This window comes from Callithrix jacchus, chromosome 2 (assembly GCF_049354715.1).
Source record: "Callithrix jacchus isolate 240 chromosome 2, calJac240_pri, whole genome shotgun sequence".
NCBI lineage: Eukaryota > Metazoa > Chordata > Mammalia > Primates > Cebidae > Callithrix > Callithrix jacchus.
In genome coordinates, this window is record NC_133503.1 from 31,003,959 (window position 1) to 31,030,276 (window position 26,318).

At 44.7% G+C, this 26,318-nt stretch overlaps 1 protein-coding gene across 38 annotated transcripts in view; it reads left to right on the plus strand.

Annotated features, from left to right (window-relative positions):
* Nucleotides 1–26,318, plus strand: part of TENM2 (teneurin transmembrane protein 2) — a 3,966,312-nt gene that overhangs the window by 3,838,447 nt on the left and 101,547 nt on the right. For all 38 annotated transcript variants that reach the window (XM_078359011.1, XM_078359016.1, XM_054252473.2 and 35 more), the window contains one exon: nucleotides 22,777–22,923. In XM_078359011.1, the coding sequence (XP_078215137.1) occupies nucleotides 22,777–22,923 (147 nt within the window). The remainder of the gene's footprint in view (nucleotides 1–22,776; nucleotides 22,924–26,318) is intronic.

The following is a 26,318-nucleotide window of genomic DNA, read 5'->3' on the forward strand; positions in this document are numbered from 1 at the left end:
CGACAAAGTAAGACTCCGTCTCAAATAAAAGAAAAAGGAAGTAGTCAAGTATCAAACTGTGTGGATACACACAAATGACTCCCTCGTAAGTGTTAATATTTTCCAGAATGGAGGAAACTTAGTTAAATCAAACGAAGATGGCAACTCATTAAAATTTAATTTTCCCTCCTATCCTTTTTTATCTTTTAATCCTCTCTGTATAGCACAACTTGTTCTGTTAAATAACACTCATTAATGAAATCTCATCTTCTCTTAGCTATATCTATATTTTTATTTATTTTGAGAACCTTCAGATGTTTATAATCTAATATAGCTGGATTACTGTTTGGACATCTCTAAGTAGGAAAACTTTGAGCTTTTAAGGTGGAATTACTGGCAAAGGCTGGGAATGGGAGAAACCAGTTCTCTTCCCATTTCCCCTTGGTAGGAGGTGGTTGGGCAGGCACTTCCTCTGTAAGGGGACTGGACCTCCATTTGGATAATGAGGGCACTGTGAATTAAGGATCTGTGTTGACTCAGGAAAGGGGAGGGAGGGAAGAGCCTATAGCAAGAATTATAAACTAAATCATACGTGGGGGAGACAAGAATGACGTCAACTGAGTGCATTAAACAGGCTATAAGAGGACAGGGAGTGGTGACAGATTGGAAAGTGAACATCCCATCTATGGAGGCAGACATGACCCAGCTCCAGCCGAACATGGCCACATAGAAATACAAGCCCAGTCTTCCCCAAATTTCCAATTTTTTAGTAGAGGCCAGATATTGGGATTGTTATACATGGTCTCACAATTTTTAAATGCTGGCAAGCAACTAAAAATGTATTAAAATGCTGTACAGGCCATTCAAACAAGACTGGGGACTAAATGGACCACTCATCTGTAACCACTGACACCTCCCTCCAGGGCAAGATTAGTGTTGAATGAGGAAGCATCATTTGCCTGGATTGAGACTGGGATGGCTTTGGCTTCTCTTGTTGGATGCCTCATCTCTCCTTGGTGACTGGTTTAAGCTGGTGGGAGTCTCGTTACCATGATACAGTGGTAATACTTTGCACTTGCACAGTGAATTTTCTCCAAGGAGCTCAAAAGACTTTGTGTTGCCTCAGCCAACCTCACAGCAAGCCTGCAAAGCAGGCAGGTAGCCATTGCCCCCAAACACAATAGAAAGTATTTTACACAAAGCAGCTAGGTGGACTCATTGGCTTAAATCCAGTGTCTACACCATTGGCAAATACAGCATTCAAGAAGCATGAGCAGGATTTCCCACTAATGCCTCCCCTGCCACCGTTTTTAGCTTCTTATCTTCCTTCCATCTGCTCCAAACGACAGCTGAGCCCCAAATCTCAACAACAAATACAAGCAAACCAAGCCAGTGACCAATTCCTGTTGTGCGTATGAGTGTATACACGTCTGTGTGTGCATGCGTGTGTGTGCGCCCACCTGACTTCTCAGCATGCCCAGCCCAGTACATCCGCATCCATTACAACATGTCTCTGCATTGGTCATTGGTCTAATGCCATGCTCTGAAATGCTACTTTTGCAAGTGTTTAAGACCTAAAAACTCCAATTGGTACCTTCAGGATTCTGGACACCTGTATTTTGCTAACAATGCCTAATAATTTATGCTTCTTGGGAACCCTGCGTCCCTTTCTCTTCCTTATGCTGATAGAATTACAGTTGTGAAGTCTTTCCCTTACAGAGCCAGAATACAGCCCCCTCTCAGGCTACTGCGGGCTCATAGGAATGGCCATGTAAAATAGAGATAAGGGCCAGACTCGTGCAGTGAGGGCCAGGGACAAGAATTTTCTCTGAGTTGCCTTGGATAGGACACCCAAGAAAGTTGAACTGAGCAGCAGTGACTGGGGCTCCTCCAGAGTCATCATTTTCCCCTCTATGACTGGGTTCAAGAGCTTTGTTACATAGTCCCTCTGGGCTATGCCTTCCCCTCTGTTTGATGGACATATGTGCTCTATGTCCTGCTCTACTCAGAGGAATTCCTTGGGATTTGCAGGCAGGACCCGGAGAGAAGACTCCAGTTCAGCAGTGTAAACCTGTTGATCTTTTTCCCAGGACAGAACAGCATAACACAAGTATTCTGCATTTTCTAGATTGCCTTGCTCTTCCTTCAAAATTGTCTCAGATCAAACTACTGATTTCTGGGAACAGTTCCCAGCATGATATTCTACTATAATCATTCACATTCTCTGCATGCAGGCATGCCATAAACATCCTTCAGAGGCAGATGCAAAACCAGGGAAATAACTGGTCATTTTAAATGCATGTGTTGGAAAGATAACTAGACTTACTGGCATTGGAACTAGAAAGGCTGACATATCTACCAGCCTCCCATCTGATCCCACAAATCAGAACATGCTTCTTTAGAACCAGAGGAAACTGCCTTTCCCAGGGATGAAAACCTTAAAGATCCAGCCAAAAAGTTTGGGAAATGTCTCTTGATCTAGTTGGAACGAGGAATTGATTAAGCATCCAGAATCAAGAATTATGTTTCAGCTCTCATCCCTTCCCAGTAGATCAAAATCAATATTGAATGTGTAAAAGGTATATAGATTTAAAAAACCATTTCTTTATATACCTAAGCATATAGGGAGAAATCGACTTTTATTTGTGTTGCCGTGGGAGAAATCAACCTGTGCTTTCCACGTGGCTATGCAGAATAAAAACTGTACAGGCTTTCAAAGGCCAGCCTGAGGCTTCTCTGTATCTTCATTCACCATGCCTCTCAAAGCATCAGATGGATCAAACATAATTTGTATTTTTCACACACATACACAAATATATCTTCTTCGAAGTGAATGGAGCGCTATACCAGAGGCATCTCTGTCTCAGTAGCCTCAGGTGCATATATTCCAGAAGTTCTAAAAAGTCAGAGAAGACACATATCCCCAGTGCTGCCAAACCCAGTAAAACCATCCGAGTCAGGTTGCACAGTTTGCATACATCCCGCAGAAAGAATGCCCATTCAGGCCCACCAGGTTGAACTAGCCATCACATTAAATTAACTCCTGAAGCTAAAGGGTGAAACTCAGGGAGGCCCAAGTAGACAGAGGTGCTGATCATTAGGGAGTTTGGGCCACTAGAGTTTCTACTTTTGGCCCTGCTCAGGCTTCAGAAGATGCAGAGGTGAAATTCCAGTTTAGCCAAGTGTAGCCAGCTGGACCCACGAGTCACTTTAAATCATGTCTAACTGATCTCAGTGCTCCTGGGATGGCTTTACCTTGACATTGAAGTTTCTGTTTCCGTCACCAGTCAGTTGGAGTTATGCAAAGTAGTACAACTTTCAAATATTTTCTGAGCAGTAATGCAGCGATTAAAACAAACAATTTCAGTGTTATAAAGTTATGTCTTTTAGGAGACATTAAAATGTTGCTGATACTGATGACAGAGGTAAGAAGCTGCAAGCCAAGGCTTTGAGGTGATAGGACGGAGGCCCCAAAAGCAGAGTGAGACTGATACATAAAGAAGGTAGTTAAAACCAAGCCGAGAATAGCTTCAGAATCTAGACACATACATGGCTGGGGGCACTGCCTTTTACCTTGTTTTTCCTCCCAGGCTGTGGCTTTACCCTTTTCTCTTAAAATCCTGACAATACTTCCCAGGAAATGTGGTCTCTGACAGAGCCAACTCCCCTGCATGAGCCAAACGTGGCACCCAGCAGCAAAACATACTATTCGGAAAAGTCCTAAATGATCTTCTGCCTTGGAGCCTGGAATATAGTAGATGTTCAGTAAATGCTAGCTGGCTTGAGACTCCCTGTATGAGTCCTCCCCGCCCACCTGTCACCACCCAAATCATTTAAGATAGAGAAAATGAAAAACCACAATGCATCTGAAAGTAGTTGGGGAGGGAATGATATTAATCCACTGTGAATTAGCTTCAAAAAGTACTATACTTCTCAGGTGCTAGGATAGCCCATTTTTAAGGAGTCAAGAGCTGGATTCAAAGAAGGAATACCCAAGGGACTCACCAAGTAAATAAAGGGTTTCCCTTGAGTTTCGGAATGTTCAGATTTGAGCAAAGGATTTTTTTTGCCTGTGATCCAGTACATAATTTGCAGTGGGAGTAATATCACACCCAACAGAGTGAAAAATTGTTATGGGGGTGGGTGAAAGTCTTACTCTTTTTATATATAAAACATATGTATATGACATAAGCAGCTATGCAGCGTATCTTTAGCATTGAGAGAGATGAATTGGGGGGGAAGGTCTAAAAAGGTTTCTATGGTAGGAGATAATGAAAAAAAAGTTGAGAAATATTAACCTGGTAGAAGAGGTGATAGATGGATCCATTTCTAGAGCTTCTGCAGAAGTGATCTCAAGCATCCTCAGGGAAGACACTGTTTCTTAGGAGACTCTGCCAACTCATGTTTCTGTCTTTATCGCCCCTGCCTGCTGGCCCATCTTATTCTAAATCAGTTTGGACTGAAATAACCAGGCATGCCGCATAATTGATTTGATGCATGTTTTTAATTTACTGATTTACTGAATTCCCTTCTCAGAAAATACTAGCTAACATTGCTGAGTACTTATCACAGAATTGGCCAGTCCCAGTGCTAGGTTCTCAGCATGGCTCCTCTCTTCTAATCCTCATGTCAGTTTTGTGAGGTGAATACTATTAGCATCATCATTTCATAGGTCAGAAAACTGGCTCCGAGAGGTTAAGCAGTGTTTAAAAGGCTTATCTGTCAATGAGAGTGGCTGGTGAGTGCAAAATCCAGGTTGACTTGACAGAAACCAGGCTTAATCATTGCACTTTGCCTGCAGGTAGTTGCAAGGGTGTTTCTTGAGAGTCCAACAATGAAATCCGAGAATATGGGCATCAGGGGACCCCCCTGCCAACCTGTCAGAAAGTCATCCCCTGCAGGAGTGTGTCCTTGGTGATGGAGGAAAATCCCCCTTTTCAATTTACCTGTGCCCCCCCAAGCCAAAGAGTACCCTAAATAATCTCAGGTTCCAAAAATGACTCACTGCTACTCTGCATAGGCATAGTTGGCCAACTTCCCTAAATTTAAGTTGACTTTCTATCAGAGTTCACATTTCCACCAACTTTTCATTAAATTAATTATTCAAAACAATTCAGAGTTAGCGTTCTCACAGCAACTGTAACTCTGCCATGACTAGATTAAGGCGTAAATTGAACAGCATGTTTTGCAATAAAGTTAATTTTATATTCACCAGAGAACTGAGTTATAGTTGCTGTGGGAACCATCATTTCGAATCTCTTGACTTTGGTGCATTTAAATTCTCAGCCACAGCATTGCACACGGTAGCAGATTTTGCACGGACGTTAAATTTGCTTCACACCACGGCCTGGCTACCCTGAGCTTGGAAGTCCTGTCAGAAATGAATATTGCAGCTTTCCAACTATCCCAGCCTTCTCCTTATCCTGGTATCTATGACACTAGATGCAGAAACAGCCAAGAAGCCAAAATGATTCCAGTTTTATCTTGAAATTATCTGTTTTGGGGAAGTGAATTTCCTTAGAAGCACTGAGTCTCTGGCAATGTCGGTAAAGCAGGCAATGGCATTGCTTTTGTGTGCAGCCAGGATTTTCATCCAAGGATATTTTTAGTTCTGTGCTATATTATTCAGTACACATGAGGTGACCTCTGAAAGCTCCAAGTCCTTGCATGTGCCATTAATCATGCAGGCATGCACAGCCATACATCAGAACTTATTGGAGCTCCGGAAAAGCTAAGCAACATTTCCCAGAGCCACATAAAACCCAAGCATCCCTAAATCAAGACGCGTTGCAGGGCCTCTAAAAGGTACGTTCAGCAGAACGGGAATAGAATTCAGGCTAAATGCTGGTGGTGTGGAATTGCGAACATGCACCAAGTAAAGACAGAGGCTTGTTTGGAAGAGCCAAGGAAGATGAAACTCTGAGATGGTTAGAGATGCGAGCATTCCATTCGCGAGGATTATCGATTTTTGTACCTTTATTGGAAAAATCAGTCATGCTTTCTGCCTCCTGGGAATTACTCTGCTGCAATTTGGGAGTGTGTATGTGTAGAAACTCTGCAGGTTAGCAGCTGAGTACCAGCTCCCATTCACCATTCAATTATCCATTTAGCTAGAATGTGACTTAGCAGAAACAGACTGCTGTTTTGCATGTATAAGATGTATTTGAAAGGAGGGATATTTGTTTCTCTGTAAATGGGAGGATTTCCAAGGAGAAGCTCCTGCCTTCCTAAGGGCACACTCATTATGCAAAATTGAAGAGTGGCACCTAATGAAATCATAGGCCAGACTGTTGGAATTCTGACTACCATTCTACAAGCTTTCAGGAAACAAAGGTCTCTTATGTCTCATACTGTGCCACACATGAATGCATCTCCTGAATCAGCACTACTGCAAAGTTTGTAGATAAAGACCCTGTAATGATCAGTGGCCTCCCCACCAAGTCCTTGATCAGCTAAAGACTACATTTAAAAGAAAGTTTCAGAGAGCAGGATATGTTCATAATTAAGGGTTCCCTGGGCCATGCAGATGGGACAGGTAAGTGATAGATGGCTTTGGATTCATGACTAAGGGTGGACAAGGGAAACACCATGCCAGCCAGAGGAAAGAAAAAAGAATGAAGAAGCAGGGGAGAAACTGGAATGTTTTATTGCTTCTGTACAAGGCAAAAAGTGCCGTAAAACAGCCGGGCATGGTATCTCACGCCTGTAATCTCAGCACTTTGGGAGGCCAAGGAGGGTGGATCATGAGGTCAGGAGTTTGAGACCATCCTGGCCAACATGATGAAACCCCATCTCTACTAAAAATACAAAAATTAGCTGGGCGTGGTGGCATGCACCTGTAGTACCAGTTACTCAGGAGTCTGAGGCAGGAGAATCGCTTGAACCCGGGAGGCAGAGGTTGCAGTGAGCCGAGATTGTGCCACTGCACTCCACCCTGGCAACAGAGCAAGACTCCATCTCAAAAAAAAAAAAAAACAGTGCCATAAAACACCATAAAATATGGGCTACTCTATGAGACTGTTTGACACATACTGTTTTGTGACCACACCTTCACAGGATTTGGATGGATTTTTGGTAAGGAATGTTTGACAGATTAATAATAGACCTAAACATATGAGATAGATAGATAGATAGATAGATAGATAGATAGATAGATAGATAGATAGATAGATAGATGGATGATAGCACAAGCTTTTTAAGCATGTCTGAGTGTCCCATTCAGATCCAAGCTGGCCTATAGGGTTAAAGAAAACATAAAGGAATTAAAAGACCAGGAGTAATAACCTGGGAGCATGCTTGGGCGGTTCAAAGAGAGCCTATTGCCAAAAACTAGATGAATCTTGCTGGATGAATTCAGCCTTGAGGTCTGATGTCGCTGTGTTAAGAAGAGCGAGGTGGCCGGGTGTGGTGGCTCACACCTGTAATCCTAGCACTTTTGGAAGCAGAGGCAGGTGGATTACCCGAGGTCAGGAGCTTGAGACCAGCCTGGTCAACGTGGTGAAACCCTGTCTCTACTAAAACTACAAAAATTAGCCAGGCATAGCTTGTAATCCCAGCTACTAGGGAGGCTGAGGCCAGAGAATTGCTTTAGCCCGGGAGGTGAAGGTTGCAGTGAGCCAATATCACGCCATTCCACTCCAGCATGGGCAACAAGAGAGAAAAAAACTCCATCTAAAAAAAAAAAAGAAAGAAAGGGGAGGTATTCGTTTGCTGGAGATGTTCATGTGAGGCTGTCAGCCCTGACCTTGCAGACAGAACTGCTGTGACTCAATGGTTCTCTCTGCTTCTCCTCTCTCAGCCATGTCTGTCCTGATGCAGCACGATGCTCCCTGTCACCCTTTCCCTTCATCTCCACATTATTTTTAGTATGAAAAAGCCACTTGGAGAGGAGGGCAGAATCCTCGCAAAACCCAGCCTGTGCAGTCTCACCTGCCTGCTAGTTCCAACCGAGGAGTCTGGTTTGCTGCATCAACAGGGGTAGTGGGTGGGGAGTGCTGTTTATAAATGGTGTATGTAATCCTCTGCTTTTGTGTCTCTAAAGCCTTCCCTTCCTGAGGCATGTATAGGGAAACATAAACACATCTAGCATTAGCAGTGCCACATAGGGTCACAGAGCAGGACAAATATGTGCCCGCCCAAACCTCCACCATGGCTTACCTAGATGGTCCTGATGGTTCTCTACTGGCCAGCCTTCCAGATTCTGCCCTGGCCCCATCTTCTGTCTGTTCCTCATCCAGCACAAAGGGAGCTTTTAAAAACTCATGTCAGATCAGACCACTCTTTGCTCAAAACCTTCCAATGCCCTCTTTTCATTCAGAATAAAGCCAATATCCTTACAGTGGACTACAAGGTCCTACCCCTCACTCACGCTGCCACAGCCACATGGGCCACCTCTGTCCTTCCAACACCCCCCATGCTCTCATGCCTAGGGCCTTTGTACCTACAGTTTCCTCTGCCTGCACTACTATCTCCCAAATATTGGCATGATTTGCTTCCTCCTCTCCTTTAGGTTTTTTCTCAAACAGCTTATCAGCAAGGGCTTCCCTGACCCTCCTATGTAAGACAATGACCTCCATCACATACAACCCCCTCTCCCTACCTTTCTCTATACCAGTTATTACCGTCTGACAAATCATATTAATTTTTATTTGTTTATTGTGGGTCTCCTCTCTGCAGAATGTAAGATCTTCAAGAACAAGACTTTGTCTCTTTCACTGACCACTGTACGCCATTGTCTAGGAACTACCCGGTGCATAATAGATGCTCGATAAACAATTATTGAATGAATGAAAGAATAAACTCATGAGTCTACAGCAGAAATCAGCATATTCTAATCATTCAGTATATGTTTGGTGTGGGATTGGTATTTCTCCCATGGAGGTCCTTTTGGCCCCTGATTCCCACACACTGAACTCATCAAGGATTAGGGAGAGGGCAGGAGACAGAAGCCAACACTTGACAGGGAGAGTACCCCACCACTCAGGCAGGATGCCGTGCCGGGGATTCCCCAAGCAGGATCGTCATGGCGCATAGTCCTGTTCTCAGCTTTAGAAATCCCATTGTGTTTCTGTTGACAGAGTAGATCAAGCTCTAGACTGACTCCCTCACACTACCCACATTCCCATCTAAACCTGAAATGGCCAGTCAATAATTCACAGTGAGGAAACTCCACATCTCCTGCTCAGTGTATTCTCTCCCTAAAGGGAAATCTATATGGTAAATGAAGTCAAAAGCAGAAGATTGCTTGGGGAACATGAAATCAAAGCAAGTAATATGATATTCTGAGGCTGCCTTCTCCCTGTACAGTCCTACCTGGCTGGGGGGGCGCAAAGTGCATGGGCTGAGAGTTGGACAGGCCTCGGTTCACACCCTAACCCTTTACCACTTGTAGTGATTTATGACCCTGGGAAAGTTAATTAAATTCTATGAGCTTCAGCTTTTTCAGCCACAAATGATGATAATAATATGTACTTCATACCATCCTTGAAATGGTTCGGTGAAATAACAAGGATGTGAATTGCTGAACATGGACAAATGGCAGGTGCTGTTGCTTCCTGCCCCTCTGTTGAGCCGGACACCCTCACCCCTGAACTGACCCTGGCTCCCTCTTGCTCCACCAGCTCCCTCTCCACACCCCAGGCAGACCACCCCTTTCTGTCAGCATGCTTTTCTGAGACTGGTTGAGATTTCTAAGCCCTGCGATCCTTTATAGTGTCACCTCACACACCTCTTGCGTTTTAAAGGGAATTCTGTCATAACGTCGCATGCATTATGTGCAGATCTTACTCATGTAACTCTCAGGAAATTACCTTGTTTTTCTCATTTTCAGTTAAGTCTTTGGAGGGCACCTTCCTGGGGCTTTGCTGTACAGACTACCTGACCCTGTTTTAAATAACAGCATTCAGTCTCTCCTCATAACCAATTCAAGTGCAAATCAAAGGCTTTCCTAAACTGTGCATAGATCTTTCTTCCACCATTGGAGGACACTTTTATTTATTTATTTGTTCATTCATTCATTCATTCGTTCATTTTTGAGATGGAGTTTCACTCTTGTTGCCCAGGCTGGAGTGCAGTAGCGTGACCTCAGCTCACTGCGACGTCGGCCTCCTGGGTTCAAGTGATTCTCCTGCCTTAGCTTCCCAAGTAGCTCGGATACACCACCATGCTCAGCTAATTTTCTATTTTTAGTAGAGACAGGGTTTATCCATGTTGGCAAGGCTGGTCTCGAACTCCCTATCTCAAGTGATCCGCCCGCCTCAGTCCCCCAAAGTGCTAGAATTACAGGCATGAGCCACCACGCCCAGCCTGGAGGACACTCTTAACAAAAACGACAACAATAATAATAGGTATCTGTTGTAGAATATTTATTATGTGCCATGCATCATGTATTCTCCCATTTAAACTTCAACAACCTTCTGGGTTAGGTACTTCTATTGCTCTGGTTTTGCAAATGGAGAAACGAAGGAATTGAAGAGCTTATGATTTTTGCCCAAGACCTTGCAGCCAAAGGGTCAAACTAAGGTTGAAACCAAGGCTACCTAGATTCAGAGCCACTACCTTCACTATACCAAGTACGGCCACATGTTGACTAAGGTGACCTGACGCAGTGGCCCTGGGAGGCAGCAGACTCTGTTGGAGGCCCTAACATACCAAATCAAGTGACTTGGTATAAAAGTCTGCCCCTTCTTTCTTGCCCTTGGGGGCCTTCATCTCTGTCCCCACCTCTGCCTCCATGACAATCAATGAAAAGAGCCTAGTCCTAGCCTGTTTTCAATGATGACCAGTGATCCCAGGCTACCTCCTGGGACACTAGATTTTCAGTGTGAAACCTGCGCAGTTCAGGGCAAACTAGGATGGTTGGTCACCCTAGTTGAGAGCAGGAACCATTGGCTGGTGTCAAATCCTGGCTCCCCTACTAACCCGCCCTGCTACTTTGGCCAAATTATTTAACTTCTCCATGCATGCCTCCATTTTGTCACCTATGGAACAGGAATAATAATAGAACCTACCCCATAGGGGTGTTGTGACATAAATAAGCAAATGCATGAAGGGGATCTGGAAGTGCCCAGCACAGAGAAATATCCTGTCCCTGTGAGGGTTTTGTATTTTCCTGGCTATTATATAAAAAGGTTTCTAAAATCCAGAATTTCATCCTGGGGCAGATTCTGTGCCTAGCTCTTTTAACATCTATTAGAAACATTTAGTGATTTCCTTACATTTCCTGAAGTTGCACTAGGAGCAATAACAACAACAACACAAATGGCAATTTATGGTTGGCCTGATTTTACACTAGTTAAAAGAGAGCCGTCAGCCCTGAAGTAACAAGTCTGTGCCCACAGGCCTCCTCGGTGTTATTTGTATTTTTATGACCCTCCTGTGGCTATAAGGATGCTCAGTGGGTGTAGAAATTGGGTGGTTAAAAATAACAAATAAGAAATCAAAGTCGTGCCTTGTTTCTATTTCCATACTGGTAGGTACCCCATTCATTATGTGCTGGACAGCTGTGGGAATAAGCTGCACAAGGTACAACAACTTGATTCTCCTCCAAGAACCAAATTAAACCACTGGACTCTCTTATTATTATCCCTGCCTTTGCGTAATGCTTGTCACTCTTGTAAACTACCCACATGCATTCTCTCCTACTCACTGGGTGCCCTGGTCTGCCTCTTGCAGTCCAAAGGTATCTGCTTCTTACAAGTCGAAAGGCCCAGACTCACATCCACATTCATACACAGCCCCTGTCATCAGCTTGATTTTGAACGCTGGGCTGCAGCCAGCTACTTCTTTTGCTTTGAGAAGTATCATCCTTCCAGAGGCTTGGGATGTGGCCTGTGGGAAGCTTTTCCTTTTGCCTGGCTGCTGAATCAAGGGCACAGTGAAGCAGCAAAGAAACAAAGCACAGGTTTTGTTTTTTTAATGCACTCATTCAGCAGATATCTTTAATGCACTAAGGTGGGAATTAGGAAAACAGCCATAAACAACTGAGCCAAAGCCTTTACACTTGAGGGGTTTGGAGGCTTCCAGGAAGATGGGCACTGAACCACTTTCTCTCATCATCCATTGCACATAGGAATCACCTGGGTAGCTTGGGAAAAAAAAAAAAAAAGGAAAGCTAGATGGGGTGTGGTGGCTCACGCCTGTATCCCAGCACTTTGGGAGGCTGAGGCAGGTAAATCACAAGGTCAGGAGTTCAAGACCAGCCTGGCCAATATGGTAAAACCTCATCTCTAATAAAAATACAAAAAATTAGCTGGATATAGTGGTGGATGTCTGTAATCCCAGCTACTCGGGAGGCTGAGGCAGGAGAATCTCTTGAACCTGGGAGGCAAAGGTTGCAGCGAGCCAAGATCCTGCCACTGCACTCCAGCCTGTGCCACAGAGTTGAGACTCCATCTCATAAATAAATAAGTAAATCTGACACCTGGGTTGCATCCTCAGCGATTGTGATTTAATTGAGGTGCAGTTTAACATGGGCATTTTTCAAGGCTCCCAGGTGATTTGAAAGTGTGTTGGGTTAAGACCCATTGCTTTAAACAAAAGGTTCATTAGCATTATTATGAGTGTTACAGAAAAGGGAAGATGGTGCTATAAAAGCACGCAATGGGGCAGGAACCCTGAGCTGGAAGCCAGGAAAACCATTCCTCCACTAGAGCCAGCTGATCACAAGGTGAATGGCTCTAACTAAAGCGGGTACAGGGAGCCTAGTTTAGAGAGACACATCTGGAGAAGCCCACAAGAATACAGGTTACATTCATTAGTTCTTTGTGGCTGAAGCCCAGAGAACAGAGACAGATGTGCCGTGAGAAGAGAGAAATGAGCAGGGCCAGATAATGCAGGGCTTTGAGGCCCTTTTAGGGGCTTAGGACTTAATCCTAAAGTAGAGGCTCTCACACTGAGCAGGCATCTGGATCCCAAGGGTTTGTTAAATGCAGACGGCTGGGCCCCATCCCCAGAGGTTCTGATTCAGTAGTCCAGGATGGAGCTCAAGAATGTGCATGTCTAACAAATTCCCAGGAGATGCTGCTGCTGGTCCCAGGACCACACTTTGAGAAGCACTGCTCCAATCTAAAGCAATGGGAGAAACTCCTGGAGGACGTTCAGCATGGGCATGGCATGAGTCGGAGTGCACTTTAGCAACACGGTGCTATTCACTTCTATAACTAGCAAAGGTAATGTTCCAGGGAGATAGAGCAGGCGCCCCTGGGAAAGCACAGGCCGGGCTGGACTCCAGTGCAACTGGGTGATCACAATTCAGTCAGAATTCACTGAGTAACTGACATGGGGTTTCCCTCCCAAGAAGAGCTGTTTTCGTTACTGGTGCCTAAATTCTCCGTTTCCTCCCATGATCACCTACTTTTAAAAAGTATTAATAAGAGCTTGAAACATCAAAACACCAAAAAGTAAGATACATCTTCCTTTTTCCTCTTTTTTTTTTTTTTTTGAGATGGAGTTTCCCTCTTTCGCCCAGGCTGGAGTGAAGTGGTGTGATCTCTGCTCGCTGCAACCTCCGCCCCCTAGGTTCAAGCGATTCTCCCACCTCAGGCTCCTGAGTAGCTGCGATTATAGGTACACACCACCATCTCCAGCAAATATTTGTATTTTTAGCAGAGATGAGGTTTTGCCAGGTTGGCCAGGCTAGTCTTGAACTCCTGACCTCAGGTGATCTGCCTGCCTCAGCCTCCCAAAGTGCTAGGATTACAGGTATGAGGCACCACACCCAGCCCCTTTCTCCTCTTTATTCAAATGTGAAAAATGTGTTTTTACTGTTTTTTCAAGTTCATCATTTTTCTGCGGCCACGGCTGAGTGTACTGCCTTCCTGGTCCCATGCAGACCGACATGGTACTGATCAGTGAGAATCCAGGTGCATGCAGAAAACGTGCAGCCTAGACAGCTGGAGGCAAAATCTACATCACCTCATAGAAGCTGTGCTGTTTCTGGTGCTGTTAGGGTTGTGGGAGTGATTTCTACCTCAGGAGCAAAAGCCAAGCAATGGACATGGAGAGGATCACTGCCTCCCAACACCCCAGCCCAGCATCCCCCATACTTGCATCTACACAAACCTTTAAAGACATACAGACACCGTTGAAACAAAGAGGAACATCTGCCTCTCTCAATTTTCCACATCTTTTCTAATAAAGTAGAGTCCACTGTGGAAGTGCAGGTTCATGGCTGTGTGTCCACGTCAATTTGTGCCTAGAAACAGAGTCCTCCCCTGTCCCCCCACAGCTCCCTCCTGCACACACGGGTGAGCAAGACGGACAAGCTCTGCTGTTTTCCAGAGACCAGAGTGATTCTTTGGCAGCCAGTCTTACAAAATTAGTTGGATATTTTCCCCAGAGTGCTTCGAAGCATCAGATTAATTTTCTGAGCATTTGCCACTGCTGTTTAGTATAAATGGCTACTGAACCCCTGGTGATCCCCAATCTCCGACACCTCAGCTATTTTCAACTACAAAGAGCTCTGGAATGTAATGGCAGGCTCTATTATTAAATAATTTCCAGTAGGTATGTGTGCTTTTTAATTCCAACAATGCACACCTCCAGGAAAAGCAGTGATATTTAAAACAGTCGGTGGGGGGAGCTAATTAAGTTAATATTCAAAAGCACAATTCTTCCCAAGAGAAAGGGCCCCCATGTTGACTACCTGCAAGTCTCCTGCAGCTCATAATTGTACTTAACTTCAGTGGCATTTCTTCTCACTCAGCCAGTCCAGTGTGGCATTGCTAGAGTTTTGACTGGTGGTCATCGGGAGAATAGGGATTTCTTAGGCTGTGACACAATCACACACTGAGGACGTTTGATGAACCTGCATTTTTTAACTTGCAAAAGGATGGGCTCTTGTTTTTTTCTCTGATCTCAGAGTGAGGCAAAGAGAAATGACCGACACTTTGGGCTATGCCCTAAAGGGAAAGCTTGCCATCATGATAATATTTGTCATAACAACTATATGGACAGTGACAACAGTTAGTCCACTATCTACTGAGCACTTCAAATGTGCCAAGCTCTGCTGAAATCTTTGGCTTTATCGTTCCATTTAATACCTCTGGCATCTGTTAAAAAAAAAAAAAATACAGTCTTGTCATCATCCCTAAATTATTCCATCAACACATATTTCTTGAATGTCCATTACATGCCAACCATTCTTCTAGACCCTGAGAAGATCTAGGAGGACATGGACAAAGGAGGCAAAACTTTCTGCCTTTCTGGAAGCTGTATTCTTTTTTTCGTGTGTGAGACAGAGTTTCACTCTGTCGTCCAGGCTGGAGTCCAGTGGCTTGATCTTGGTTCACTGCAACCTCTGCCTCCCAGGTTCAAGTTCAGCCTTCTGAGTAGCTGGGATTATGGGCATGCACCACCATGCCTGGCTAATTTTTGTATTTTTAGTAGAGACGGGGTTTCACCACGTTGGCCAGGCTAGTCTCAAACTTCAGACCTCAGGTGATCCATCTGCCTCGGCCTCCCAAAGTGCAGGGATTACAGGCATGAGCCACCATGCCTAGCTTGGAAGCTGTATTCTATTGGAAAAGAAAATAAATAACATTAATTAGGAAAATATACAGTTTTACAAACAGGCTGAGGCTCAGAGGGGTGGATCTACCAACCCAAGGTCACACAGACAGCAAGAAAGACATCCAGATTTCAGTCCGAGAACTCTGATTCCAAGCCAGCTTAAGGTTTTCCCCATAGTTGAAAAAAAACTTTTTTTTTAATCCTAGTTTAACCTAGGGTGTAGGTGCTCTCCTGATGGTCCCTTGAAGCAAGCAAGGACATCTCACTTCTCTGGCTTTTCCTGTCCTCTGTGTGCATTTCCATGCAGCCTGTTTTGTGTTTTCACTTGTGTTTCCATCTGGATAGGGTATTGTCCTTTATGCTTTCCTTAGGCGTGCTTGATGTTGAATATTCAAATCCTATTTCTCTCTTCGTACCCCTCACGCAGTATTAGCCACTTCTTTCCACCTTTAAACTGCTGCACATGGCAGAACATTTCTTGATGCTTTTTTAGAAAAGCCTTTTATGGTAATTATAGCTTTCTTCAAGTGCATTTATGCTTCCCTTTTTACTGTGCTGTAGACGTTATTTTGTTCATACCTAATTTTTGTTAAGGCAAAAAGCCTGCCTACCTGGTAACTGTGTGGACAGACTTTTTTTTTTCCAGTGGTTGGAATTTTATGTGTAGAGTCTTGGAAATTCTTTCATTTCCACTCTGCCAAAGGCATTGGATTCAGCCAGAGTTATTTATCACGTCCCTCAACTACTTACTGAGTACTGGAAATCCAAGAGTAAACAAACTAGACATGGTCCCTCCCTGACACTTTTACACTATAGCAGGAGCGCCCGGGGGAGCCATTCGGTTCACAATAGGGGCAGCATTCAAAATGTAGGTAATAACAACGTGCACATTTATTACGACACTTTTCCAGCAGGTGACAGTAAAATGTCTTAAGGAAGGGCTGCTGCAAGGCCTGTCAAGCATCAAGCAGGTACCAGCCACTTGTGATACAGCGGGGCAGATAGTACCACATAAAGGAAAGAATAAAGATACCACGACCGGTATCTTTACTGGTCATGCTGGCCTGAGCTTGGGAGCTTTGGAAAAGCTTCCAGGAGGAGGTGACTTCTGAGTGGGGATTTGAAGGATGTATTGAAGTTAGGGAGGTGAGAAAAGGGAAAAGGAAAGGCCAAGTGGCTTAAGTCTAACCAAAGCCTAAAGTGATACTGAGATAGGCTGATGTGGTAAGAGCCAGTTCATGTGAAGTTGGCAAGCCCAGTTCAGGACTTCAGGTCAATGGAAAGCTACCAAAGTGTTTCCAGCAGTGTTCAGAATGTGAGAGGTGGGTGATGGCACAAGACCGGAGGCGGGGAGACCACTTAGGAGGTTTTGACAAGAGTCTGGACCAAAGATGAGGACGGCTAGGGTTACTGTGGTGGAGTAGGGGTGGAAGCAGAGCACAGATTCCAAGATATTTAGGAAGAAGGACAAATAGGAGTTCTTGCGGTTAAGAGGAAAATTAGGCAGAACTTGGCTGGCATTGGCTACTAGAGACAGAGAAGGTAGGAGAGGAAGGGAATAATTAAGAGTGCCTCGGCCGGGCGCAGTGGCTCACACCTGTAATCCCAGCACTTTGGGAGGTCCAGGCGGGTGGATCATGAGGTCAAGAGATCAAGACCATCCTGGTCATCATGGTGAAACCCCGTCTCTACTAAAAATACAAAAAATTAGCTGGGCATGGTGGCGTGTGCCTGTAATCCCAGCTACTCAGGAGGCTGAGGCAGGAGAATTGCCTGAACCCAGGAGGCAGAGGTTGCAGTGAGCCGAGATCGCACCATTGCACTCCAGCCTGGATAACAAGAGCGAAACTCTGTCTCAAAAAAAAAAAAAAAAAGAAAGAAAGAATGCCTCCAAGGTTTCAGTGGTGGACAATGGGGTTGATACCTGAATGTGCCATGTACTGCTCAAGGGATCAGAGTTTGTGGGGAGGAAAGGTAAAGACTCAGAATTCTTTTGAGTTTGAAATGCTTATGAGTGTACAGATGGGGAACAGATGGCTATGTTGAGATGCAAGTCGGAGTTCAAGTCTGGAGGTCAGAAGACTGGAGCTGAAGATTTAGGGGCCATCAAAGTGTAAGGGGGTGGGTTGCTTGTTTTTTGGTTATTTTTTTTTTTTTGAGACTGAGTCTCACTCCGTCGCCCAGCATGGAGTGCAGTGGTGCAATCTTGACTCACTGCAACCTCCACCTTCTGGGTTCAAGAGATTCTCCAGCCTCAGCCTTCTGAGTAGCTGGGATTATAGGTACCCATCACCATATCCAGCTAATTTTTGTATTTTTAGTAGAGACAGGGTTTCGCCATGTTGGCCAGGCTGGTCTCAAACTCCTAACCTCAGGGGATCCACCCACCTTGGCCTTCCAGAGTGGGTTTTTTTCCTTTAATCCCATATTTCCACATCAGCTCTCTCTATCTATAGGTTCGAATATGACAGAACTAGCCCACCATATCACTGGTATCCTTGAAAATTCTCCCTGGGAAGAGAACTTTTGATCTTGGAGAGGAAGTTTCTATTATCTGCTCATGACTCTTAGGAGAGTTTATAGCTATGGGGCAGGCAGACAGAAAAGATATAGCGCCCCCTGACTGTTTTTATTCATTTCATTCACACCTTCTGTGTGCCTAAAACCAGGCCAAGCTCTGGGATTCAAAAGCAAGCAACCATATCATGGATCTCACGGGGGTTTATGTCTAAGGCCAGGTTTCTCAACCTTAGCACAGTTAGCATTTCAGGCTGTCATCACTCTTCTTTGTGGGGCCTGTCCTGTGCATTGCAGGATGTTGGATGGCATCCCTGGCCTCTACCAACAAGATGCCAGCAATACTCTCCTCAAATTGTGACAATCAAAAATATCTCCCATCTGGGCATGGTGGCTCATGCCTGGAGTGCTGTGATCCCAGCACTTTGGGGGCTGAGGTGGGCCAATCACTTTTCATATATATATGTTTTTTTTTAATCCGCTGGATTTGGTGGCACACACCTGTAGTCCCAGCTATTCGGGAGGCTGAGTGTTGGGAATAAAAGTTTGGAGTTGTAAAGAAAATGAGTATTTGAGTAAAGGAGTTTTTAGTAAGGCAAATTTATTTTTGTAGAAGGGTGTTGTTTATAGGGCTGGTTGTTATGAGTACACTGAATAAAGAAGGGGTTTTTATTTTTAACGCAGTGTGTTTTTGGTATTGTGTTTTGCCTCTGTTGGCTGGAGTCGGACTGTATAATTTAAGCTGAACTTGATTGGCTAACTTGAGGAGTGTAGGGGTGTGTGTAATGAAGCGGTAAGGGCAGTTATGGTGGGAAGAGCTATTGCCACGGGAGGAGTAATTTACAGAGTGAGTAGTAGATGTGGGCTTTGTAGTTGTTGACTGAAACTAGGGCAGGGAAGCTCAAAAGATAAGGAAATCTGGCCTTCAAAGGGGGAACAAAGAACAAGGGAACTAAATAAACTAAACGCTTTGAAGAGAGACTTCTTGTGTCTAACACTGAGGCAGGAAAATCGCTTGAACCTGAGAGGTGGAGGTTGCAGTAAGCCGAGATTGCACCACTGCACTCCAGCCTAGGCAACAGAGTGAGACTCGGTCTCAAAAAATAAAAAGGCTATAATCCCAGCACTTTGGGGGGCCAAGGTGGGCAGACCACAAGGTCAGGAAATCAAGACCAGCCTGGCTAATACCGTGAAACCCCATCTCTACTAAAAATACAAAAAAAAATAGCCTGGTGTGGCACGCGCCTGTAGTCCCAGCTACTCGGGAGGCTGAAGCAGGAGAATTGCTTGAACCAGGGAGGCAGAGGTTGCCATGAGCCAAGATTGCCCCACTGCACTCCAGCCTGGGAGACAGAATGAGACTCCAAATAAATAAATAAATAAGTGTCTTCAGACAATGCCAAATGTTTCCTGGAGAGAAACGGGGACAAAATTGCCTGAGTTGAGGACCACTGGTATAGGGTCATGATAGAACAGTCTCCAGGCAGCCAGCTCTCTCTAGTTCTATGAAAAAGGAACCAAACAGGTAGGCTTGAAGGGGCTTTACACTGCTGTCTTGGAGACAGGCAATAGTAGCCTGAAATCCAGAAGACTTCCTTTGGAGACTTCTTGGATGCCCCAGTATAATCCCATTAGCCCAATCCCACTTCAGTTATAGCATCCTCTCTAGAGAAAAGCCTCTACCTCATACCCATTTGCCCTCCAGACTAATTACTTCCTAGGTTTTGTTTTTCCTTAAGCAGAAACTGGCTTTGCACTTTACAAACACAAAGGATCACCTCCTCAGAAGGCCACCAGTAGAATGAACCTGTGCTGGGGTTAGCTTGGGGTTGCCTAGCAACGCCATGCACATACCAGGGCTGTTTTCTCCTTCTTCAAGCTAAAAGCAAAGTCCTGTCCGTTAATTCCCAGCCACCCTGAAACTTCTCAGAGATTTGCCAGCTTCCTACGGTTTGTGTTTTCATCTTCCTCATATGATGTGGAGAAAACCTGCTACTGTGGTCTGTTTATCTCACTTTAGTTGGTCGGCAGGGGAAGAGTGGGGAGGAAGCAAGAGAGAAAGAGAAGGGGTGAAAAAAAGCCTCATTCAACCTAGAAATATACATATTTTGAGTGCATATCTCTGACTGACACACTAGTGTCTTTTGCAAATTTAAATTTGTTGGAGCGGACGTGCGTTTCCTACACAATGAGGCTTCTGTTGACACACTGGACATGAATTTAGTCAGACACAAGACCTCAAAGTAGCTAAATAACAAAGCACCTCCAAATAGATACCATGCTGAGCAAATGTTGGTAGGTCTGTCATTTAGTGTATTTTCTGTGATCCATTCCCCAAAACTCTACCAATAGAAATTGTTAAAGCTGAAGGTAGCTGGAGGTTGGAGAAATTCTCTTTTCCTTGTGAACCTGTGAAATGTCCCTTGGGCTTTTCCTACTGAGCTCATTTTGTTCCTGCAGAAATATATGTGGCATTTCTCTGCAACTGGGGGTGGCTTTTCCTCTCCACTCCCGCTCATGGTATGAAGAGAGCAGGGGTTTTCCAGGTAGGGCCACAGTCAGGATGGAGATGTGTATCTGGGCTTTGTGAGGAGAGGTATGTAGACCAAACAAGACTTTCTCCAGGTGAGCACACACTGGTGCTTTACTTGCCTGCTGGACTTAGTGCCAGGCTGTGCAACAAAAGAAAACGGATTCCTTGGTAAGTCTCCCCGTTTCCCCTCTCAAGATAGCTCGGCTTCCCTAGGGACTGCCCCACGTTAGGTCTCCTCTGTTGCATGCCCTCCTGTCTCAGATCCTAATCCAATACCACCTTCTGGAAAGGATGAGAGGCAGCAAGCACTGAAGAGTGAAACTCCTCTTCTTAAAGAAGTAAAACTTAACTGCATACCCTGAGACCTTGCTTCTTAGGAATATGTCTTTAAATTCCTACCACTGGCCAGGCACAATGTCTCATGCTTGTAATCCTAGCACTTTGGGAAGCCAAGGCTGGAGGATCATTTGAGGCCAGGAGTTCAAGACTAACCTGGGCAACATAGCAAGTCCCTATGACTACTAAAAATTTTTTAAAAATATTCGCTGGGTGTGGTGGTGCACACTTGCAGTCCTAGCTACTAAGGAGGCTGAGGCAGGAGGATCACTCAAGCTCAGGAGTTCAAGGTGGCAGTGCGCTATGATCATGCCACTGCACTCTGCCTGGATGGTAGGGTGAGACCGTGTCTCAAGTCCCTACCATTGCCGTACGCATATATTAGGTTTATCAGCATTCTCATAAGGGGTACTCCAGAGAAAAGAAGGAAGATGTTAGGTGAAGGCCTCTGGAACACTGGAAAGAGGAGTAGGGGAGATGCATCCTTTTGATTCACAAGATTTGGGTCAGGAAGGTTTCAAATCAATTACCTCCATTATTACAAGGCTTTTTATCCTTCATCATGGCCCAAACCAACCTGCACTTTATGTAATTTAAAAATAGACATAGAAAAAGATGGAAATAGAGATGGTGTAAGAGGTAGAGATAGGATTCAAGATAGACATAGATATTCAAGGAAATTACTTTCTGGGGAAAATTAAATTAATGGTCATTGGGGTATATTTAAATGAAGTAAAAAAATATATCCCAAGTGCACAACTCTGCAAATTTACTAGAAGTCATTGCATTGTACACTTTAAAGAGGTGAATTTTATGGTGTGTAAATTATGCCCCATTAAAGCCATTAAAAGGAAGAAAAATGAAAATATGTCTAGGAATTCTTGCCAGAATGTGGGTTTTGTGAGTGTGGCCACATCCTACCCATTCTCTGCTTCTCTCCTACCTGTTATTATAAAAAGCCTCAGAGGCTCTGCTAGGGAGACCTTTCCCAGACTCCTTTTGTCCAAACTCAGGTCAGGAGAGTGGTGGCTGCTGTTGTTTTGAGTGCTGGAGTAATTAGAGAAATACATAGGCAGCTGATTTTGCACACACACGTGAGCATATACATACAAACACACACACACACACACGCACACACCAAAAAAGGAAAAGAAATCCACAAAATAAGAATTACCTCTACCCCATCGCCTTTCCCCCAAACACATATATTTTTCTTCTATCTTTCCCCAATTCATGGCATCCAGCATCCATTCCCTCCACAGCCTTCAAATTCTGCAGTATTTTTAAATCGTGCCATATATGGGTTGAGTGATAAGCAGCCAACATCTTTAAGTGCCCCTTAAAACTAAATATTACCTGTATAAGCATATGAAAATAGCCCAGCAAAACCATCCAGTTTTTGGTCATGAGAAGCTCATGATAATCCTATGTAAATATATCTTTAAGATTCTGAAAGATGGCGGGCACTTTGCCTCCATCCTGGGTTGATAGGGAATTTTTTTCTCTTCTACAGAAGAGCACTTCTTTAAAAAAAAGAAAGAAAAGCTTCTTTTCAGTAGCATCAATCCTGAGCTATTGGCTGGAAATCACAGCCTCGCTAGTCTGGTTGTCGGCTTAACACTGTTTAGTTGTCTGGGATGTGCATTGAACTCCCCACTTTGGGAAGGTTGCCTCTGACCTAGGTCAGTTGTCACTGGGGATCCCCTGCATCTGCGACCCCACTCTGTCTTGCTGCTGCATGCGTTGCCTGCTCCCCCCACTCTCTGGAAGGCAGGCGCGGGCCCCACTGTGAGGCTGGCCCAGCGGCTGCCCTGCGGCCTTGCTCCCCTCTGCATGGCTCCCCTGCTTCCCCAGCGCAGCCTCACGTCCGTCCTTCTCATCCTCTCCATTTCTCCAACCAGATGGCTGCCCTGACTTGTGCAACGGTAACGGGAGATGCACACTGGGTCAGAACAGCTGGCAGTGTGTCTGCCAGACCGGCTGGAGAGGGCCCGGATGCAACGTTGCCATGGAAACTTCCTGTGCTGATAACAAGGATAATGAGGGAGGTGAGCACGCGTCTTCTCATTCCCAGCCCTACGAGCACAGCATTGTCCATGCTTTCGTCATGAGTCATTTTCCTTCTGAAAGACCTCCCCTGTATTATTGTCAAATGTAAGATTTCCTTCGAAGCAAATGCAGCAGAGAACGAGTGTCCTTAAGCCAGCGGGGGACTCCAGGAGACACCGGCTGGAGGCACTGGGGGTTGATGCTGGCTGAGAATTCCCAAGTGCCCATTGCCACAGAAAGGAGGCACTGGGGATTGATGCTGGCTGAGAATTCCCAAGCGCCCATTGCCACAGCTGGGCCCTGGTGCTGCCTTCAGGGTGACTGGTCCTGCCAGACCTTTCAGGGCTGTGTGTAACAGTTGGTGACAATGAGGATGACAATCTGTTCCTCATACTGCACTAAGCTGTCATAGGCAATGCCTGATGACTTCATCCTTACAGTCCTTTGAGATGTCACTTTACAGATGAGAAAACCGAGGCCTGAAGAATAACTAAGTAAGTCTTTCAAGACAATCCAGCCACCTTTAGTAAAATTGAGACCCAAACCCAACTGTGACTCCAAAGTGGCTATTGTAACCAGTTGCCAGCAAACTATGGTCCATGGACCAAACCTGGCCTGGAAGCTAAAAATAGTTTCAACATTTCTAATGGTTGGGGGAAAAAATCATAAAAAGAACAATATTTGATTATGTGGAATTCAAATTTTGCTGTTTATAAATTTTTAAATCACTTTATTGAGGTATAATTGACATATAAAAAGCTATGCATGTGGCTGGGCACAGTGGCTCATGCCTGTAATCCCAGCATTTTGGGATGCTGAGGTGGGCAGGAATTGGAGACCAGACTGGCCAACATGGTGAAACCCTATCTCTACTAAAAATACAAATACTAACCAGGCATCTTGGTGTGTGCCTGTAATCCCAGCTACTTGGGAGGCTGAGGAAGGAGAATCACTTGAAGCTGGGAGGTGGAGGTTGCAGTGAGCAGAGACCATGCCATTGCATTCCAGCCTGGGCAACAAGAGCAAAACTCTATCTCAAAAAATAAAAGCTGTGCATATTTGATATACAGTAGCCCTCCCCTGTCTGCTGGGATATGTATCAAGACTTCCTGTAGATGCCTGAAGCCATGGATAGGACTTAATTCTATGTAGACCATACTGTATTTTTTCCATCTGGTGACCGAGACAGCCGCTAAGTAACTAATGGGCAGTCAGTGTCTACAGTGTGGATATGCTGGACAAAGGGATGATTCACAGCCCAGATGGAACAGGGCAGGACAGCGAGAGATTCCATCGAGCTACTCAGAACAGCCTGCAATTTAAAACTTATGTATTGTTTATTTCTGGAATTTTCCATTTAATATTTTGGACCACAGTTACTGTGGAAAGTAAAGTAAACATCTCAGTGAGTTTGGAAATAAGTATACACCTATGAAACCATCAAGGCCATAAACATGTCCATCACCTCCCAAAGTTTCTTCCTACTGAATGAACTGAGGGCTGGGCTGCTTGTTCTTGAGGTCCAATAATGAGATGCAGACAATCAGGAAAGAAATAAACTCTCTGGTTGCAGAAATCAACTCTCCCAGGTACAGGGAGAAGGCTGGAGGTAATTCACCAGACCAATTCAAAATTACAAAGTTTTCCAGTGCATATATACCTTCTAAGCTGTACGTCTACCTGTAATTGTGCATTCATCTGAAGACAAAAGTGACTGATTCCATCTAATCTATAACTAAGGTTTGGGTCCTGGAGACCTTCCTCCGGAACCTCAGTAAATTTTCTCAATCTAAAGGGGTCCTGGTGCCAGGTGTGAGTACCCTTATCTTGTCTCCAGCTAAGGTGTGGAGGTCTGAGGAATTCCTTTAGACTCCCAATAAAACTTGTTTAATCCTAAACGGGCCTTGTTATCAGGAATTTAAGATTCCTTTGTTATCTTGTCAAGATTCAAGGCCTAGGAAAAGCCTAGGCAAGACTCTTGGTGGGCTTTTGTTACCTTCCAGCCTTTGTGTAAGCGGGCTGGTTCTTTCCACCTTTAATATGTAAGCTAACCATTCATTCAGTGCAAAACAGTTGTCATGGAGGTCTGCCTGTGCAGCTATTGGTGAGACCTGGCCTGCCACACAGCTCTCTTTGTTATTATTGTTTTGGGGTGATTTTTTTTGGTTTTAGAAGTTTTTATGGTAAGAACATTTTAACGTGAGATCTACCCTCTTAGCAAATTTTGAGTATACACTACTCTGTTAGCTGTAGACACTATGCTATGTGGTAGATCTCCAGAATTTCTTTATCTGTATCACTGACACTTTGTACCCCTTAGCCCACACCTCTCCATTTATTGGAATATAACCATGCCCCTTTGTGTTAAGTGTGCTCTGAATGAAGAGACCACCTAAACAGGCTTTGTGTGAGCAACAAGGCTGTTTATTCACTCAGGTGCAAGTGGGCTGAGTCCAAAAAGAGAGTCAGCAGTGGGTGGTGGGATAGAAGCTGGCTTTATAGGTTGGGGTAGGTAATGGAAAGTTACAGTTTAGGGAAGTTTTTTGCAAGCTGGTGGGGGGTGTCCCAGGGTCCAGTGTCACAAGGTTGACTTATCATTTGAGGCAGGAACAGTGGTGGACTGTCACAAGCTTGGTTAATCAGGCACTGCAGGAGCTAGCTGTTCTCCTTTTGCGATTTTTCTGTCACCTTAGGCTTTCTGGCTCCAGGAGGCCATCTGGAAGTGTGCATGCAGGCCACAGGGGTCACCGTGGCTTGACTATGGTATAGTCCATGGTGCAGTCAGTTCAAAGTACCTTGCAATTTGTGTCTGTTTTGTCTAGGACAGCTTTCACTCTCCAGGTCAGAGTGGAGTCACAACAAAAACCACTTGGCCATCAAAGCCTAAAACATTTACTCTCTGGCCCTCTACAGGAAAAGTTTTCTATTCCCTATTGTAAACCTTTGAGCTGAATTTCCCCATGTTTCTTCCTGATGGCGTGCTAAGATTCTGGGGCTAAATGAGGTTGGGTTAGCACATGGGCCACCTGATCTAAGAACACTGTAGAATATTCCCTAGATGGTAGTTCAGGTGTGTTATCCGCCCCCACCAAAATTACTAACTGATCAGAATTCACCGGGGGGCAGAAGTTGTTCCAGAGTGTAAGAAGATCAATGAGTCCAATCATTTGATTTAACAAAAATGTATATAGTGCCACCTTGGACCAGTCATTGAAATGTAGGAATATCAGTGACCAAGTCAAAGTCAGCTACTGCCTTCATGGCCCCAACAGGTCCTTTCAGTGGTGTCCAGATTGGGGTGTAATCCATCAGGGTGGTGGATGACAGTATAGAGTCATTCTATTTTTACTTTTTCTTATCCTCCTAATGGCTATTTTGCAGTTTCCATAATTTA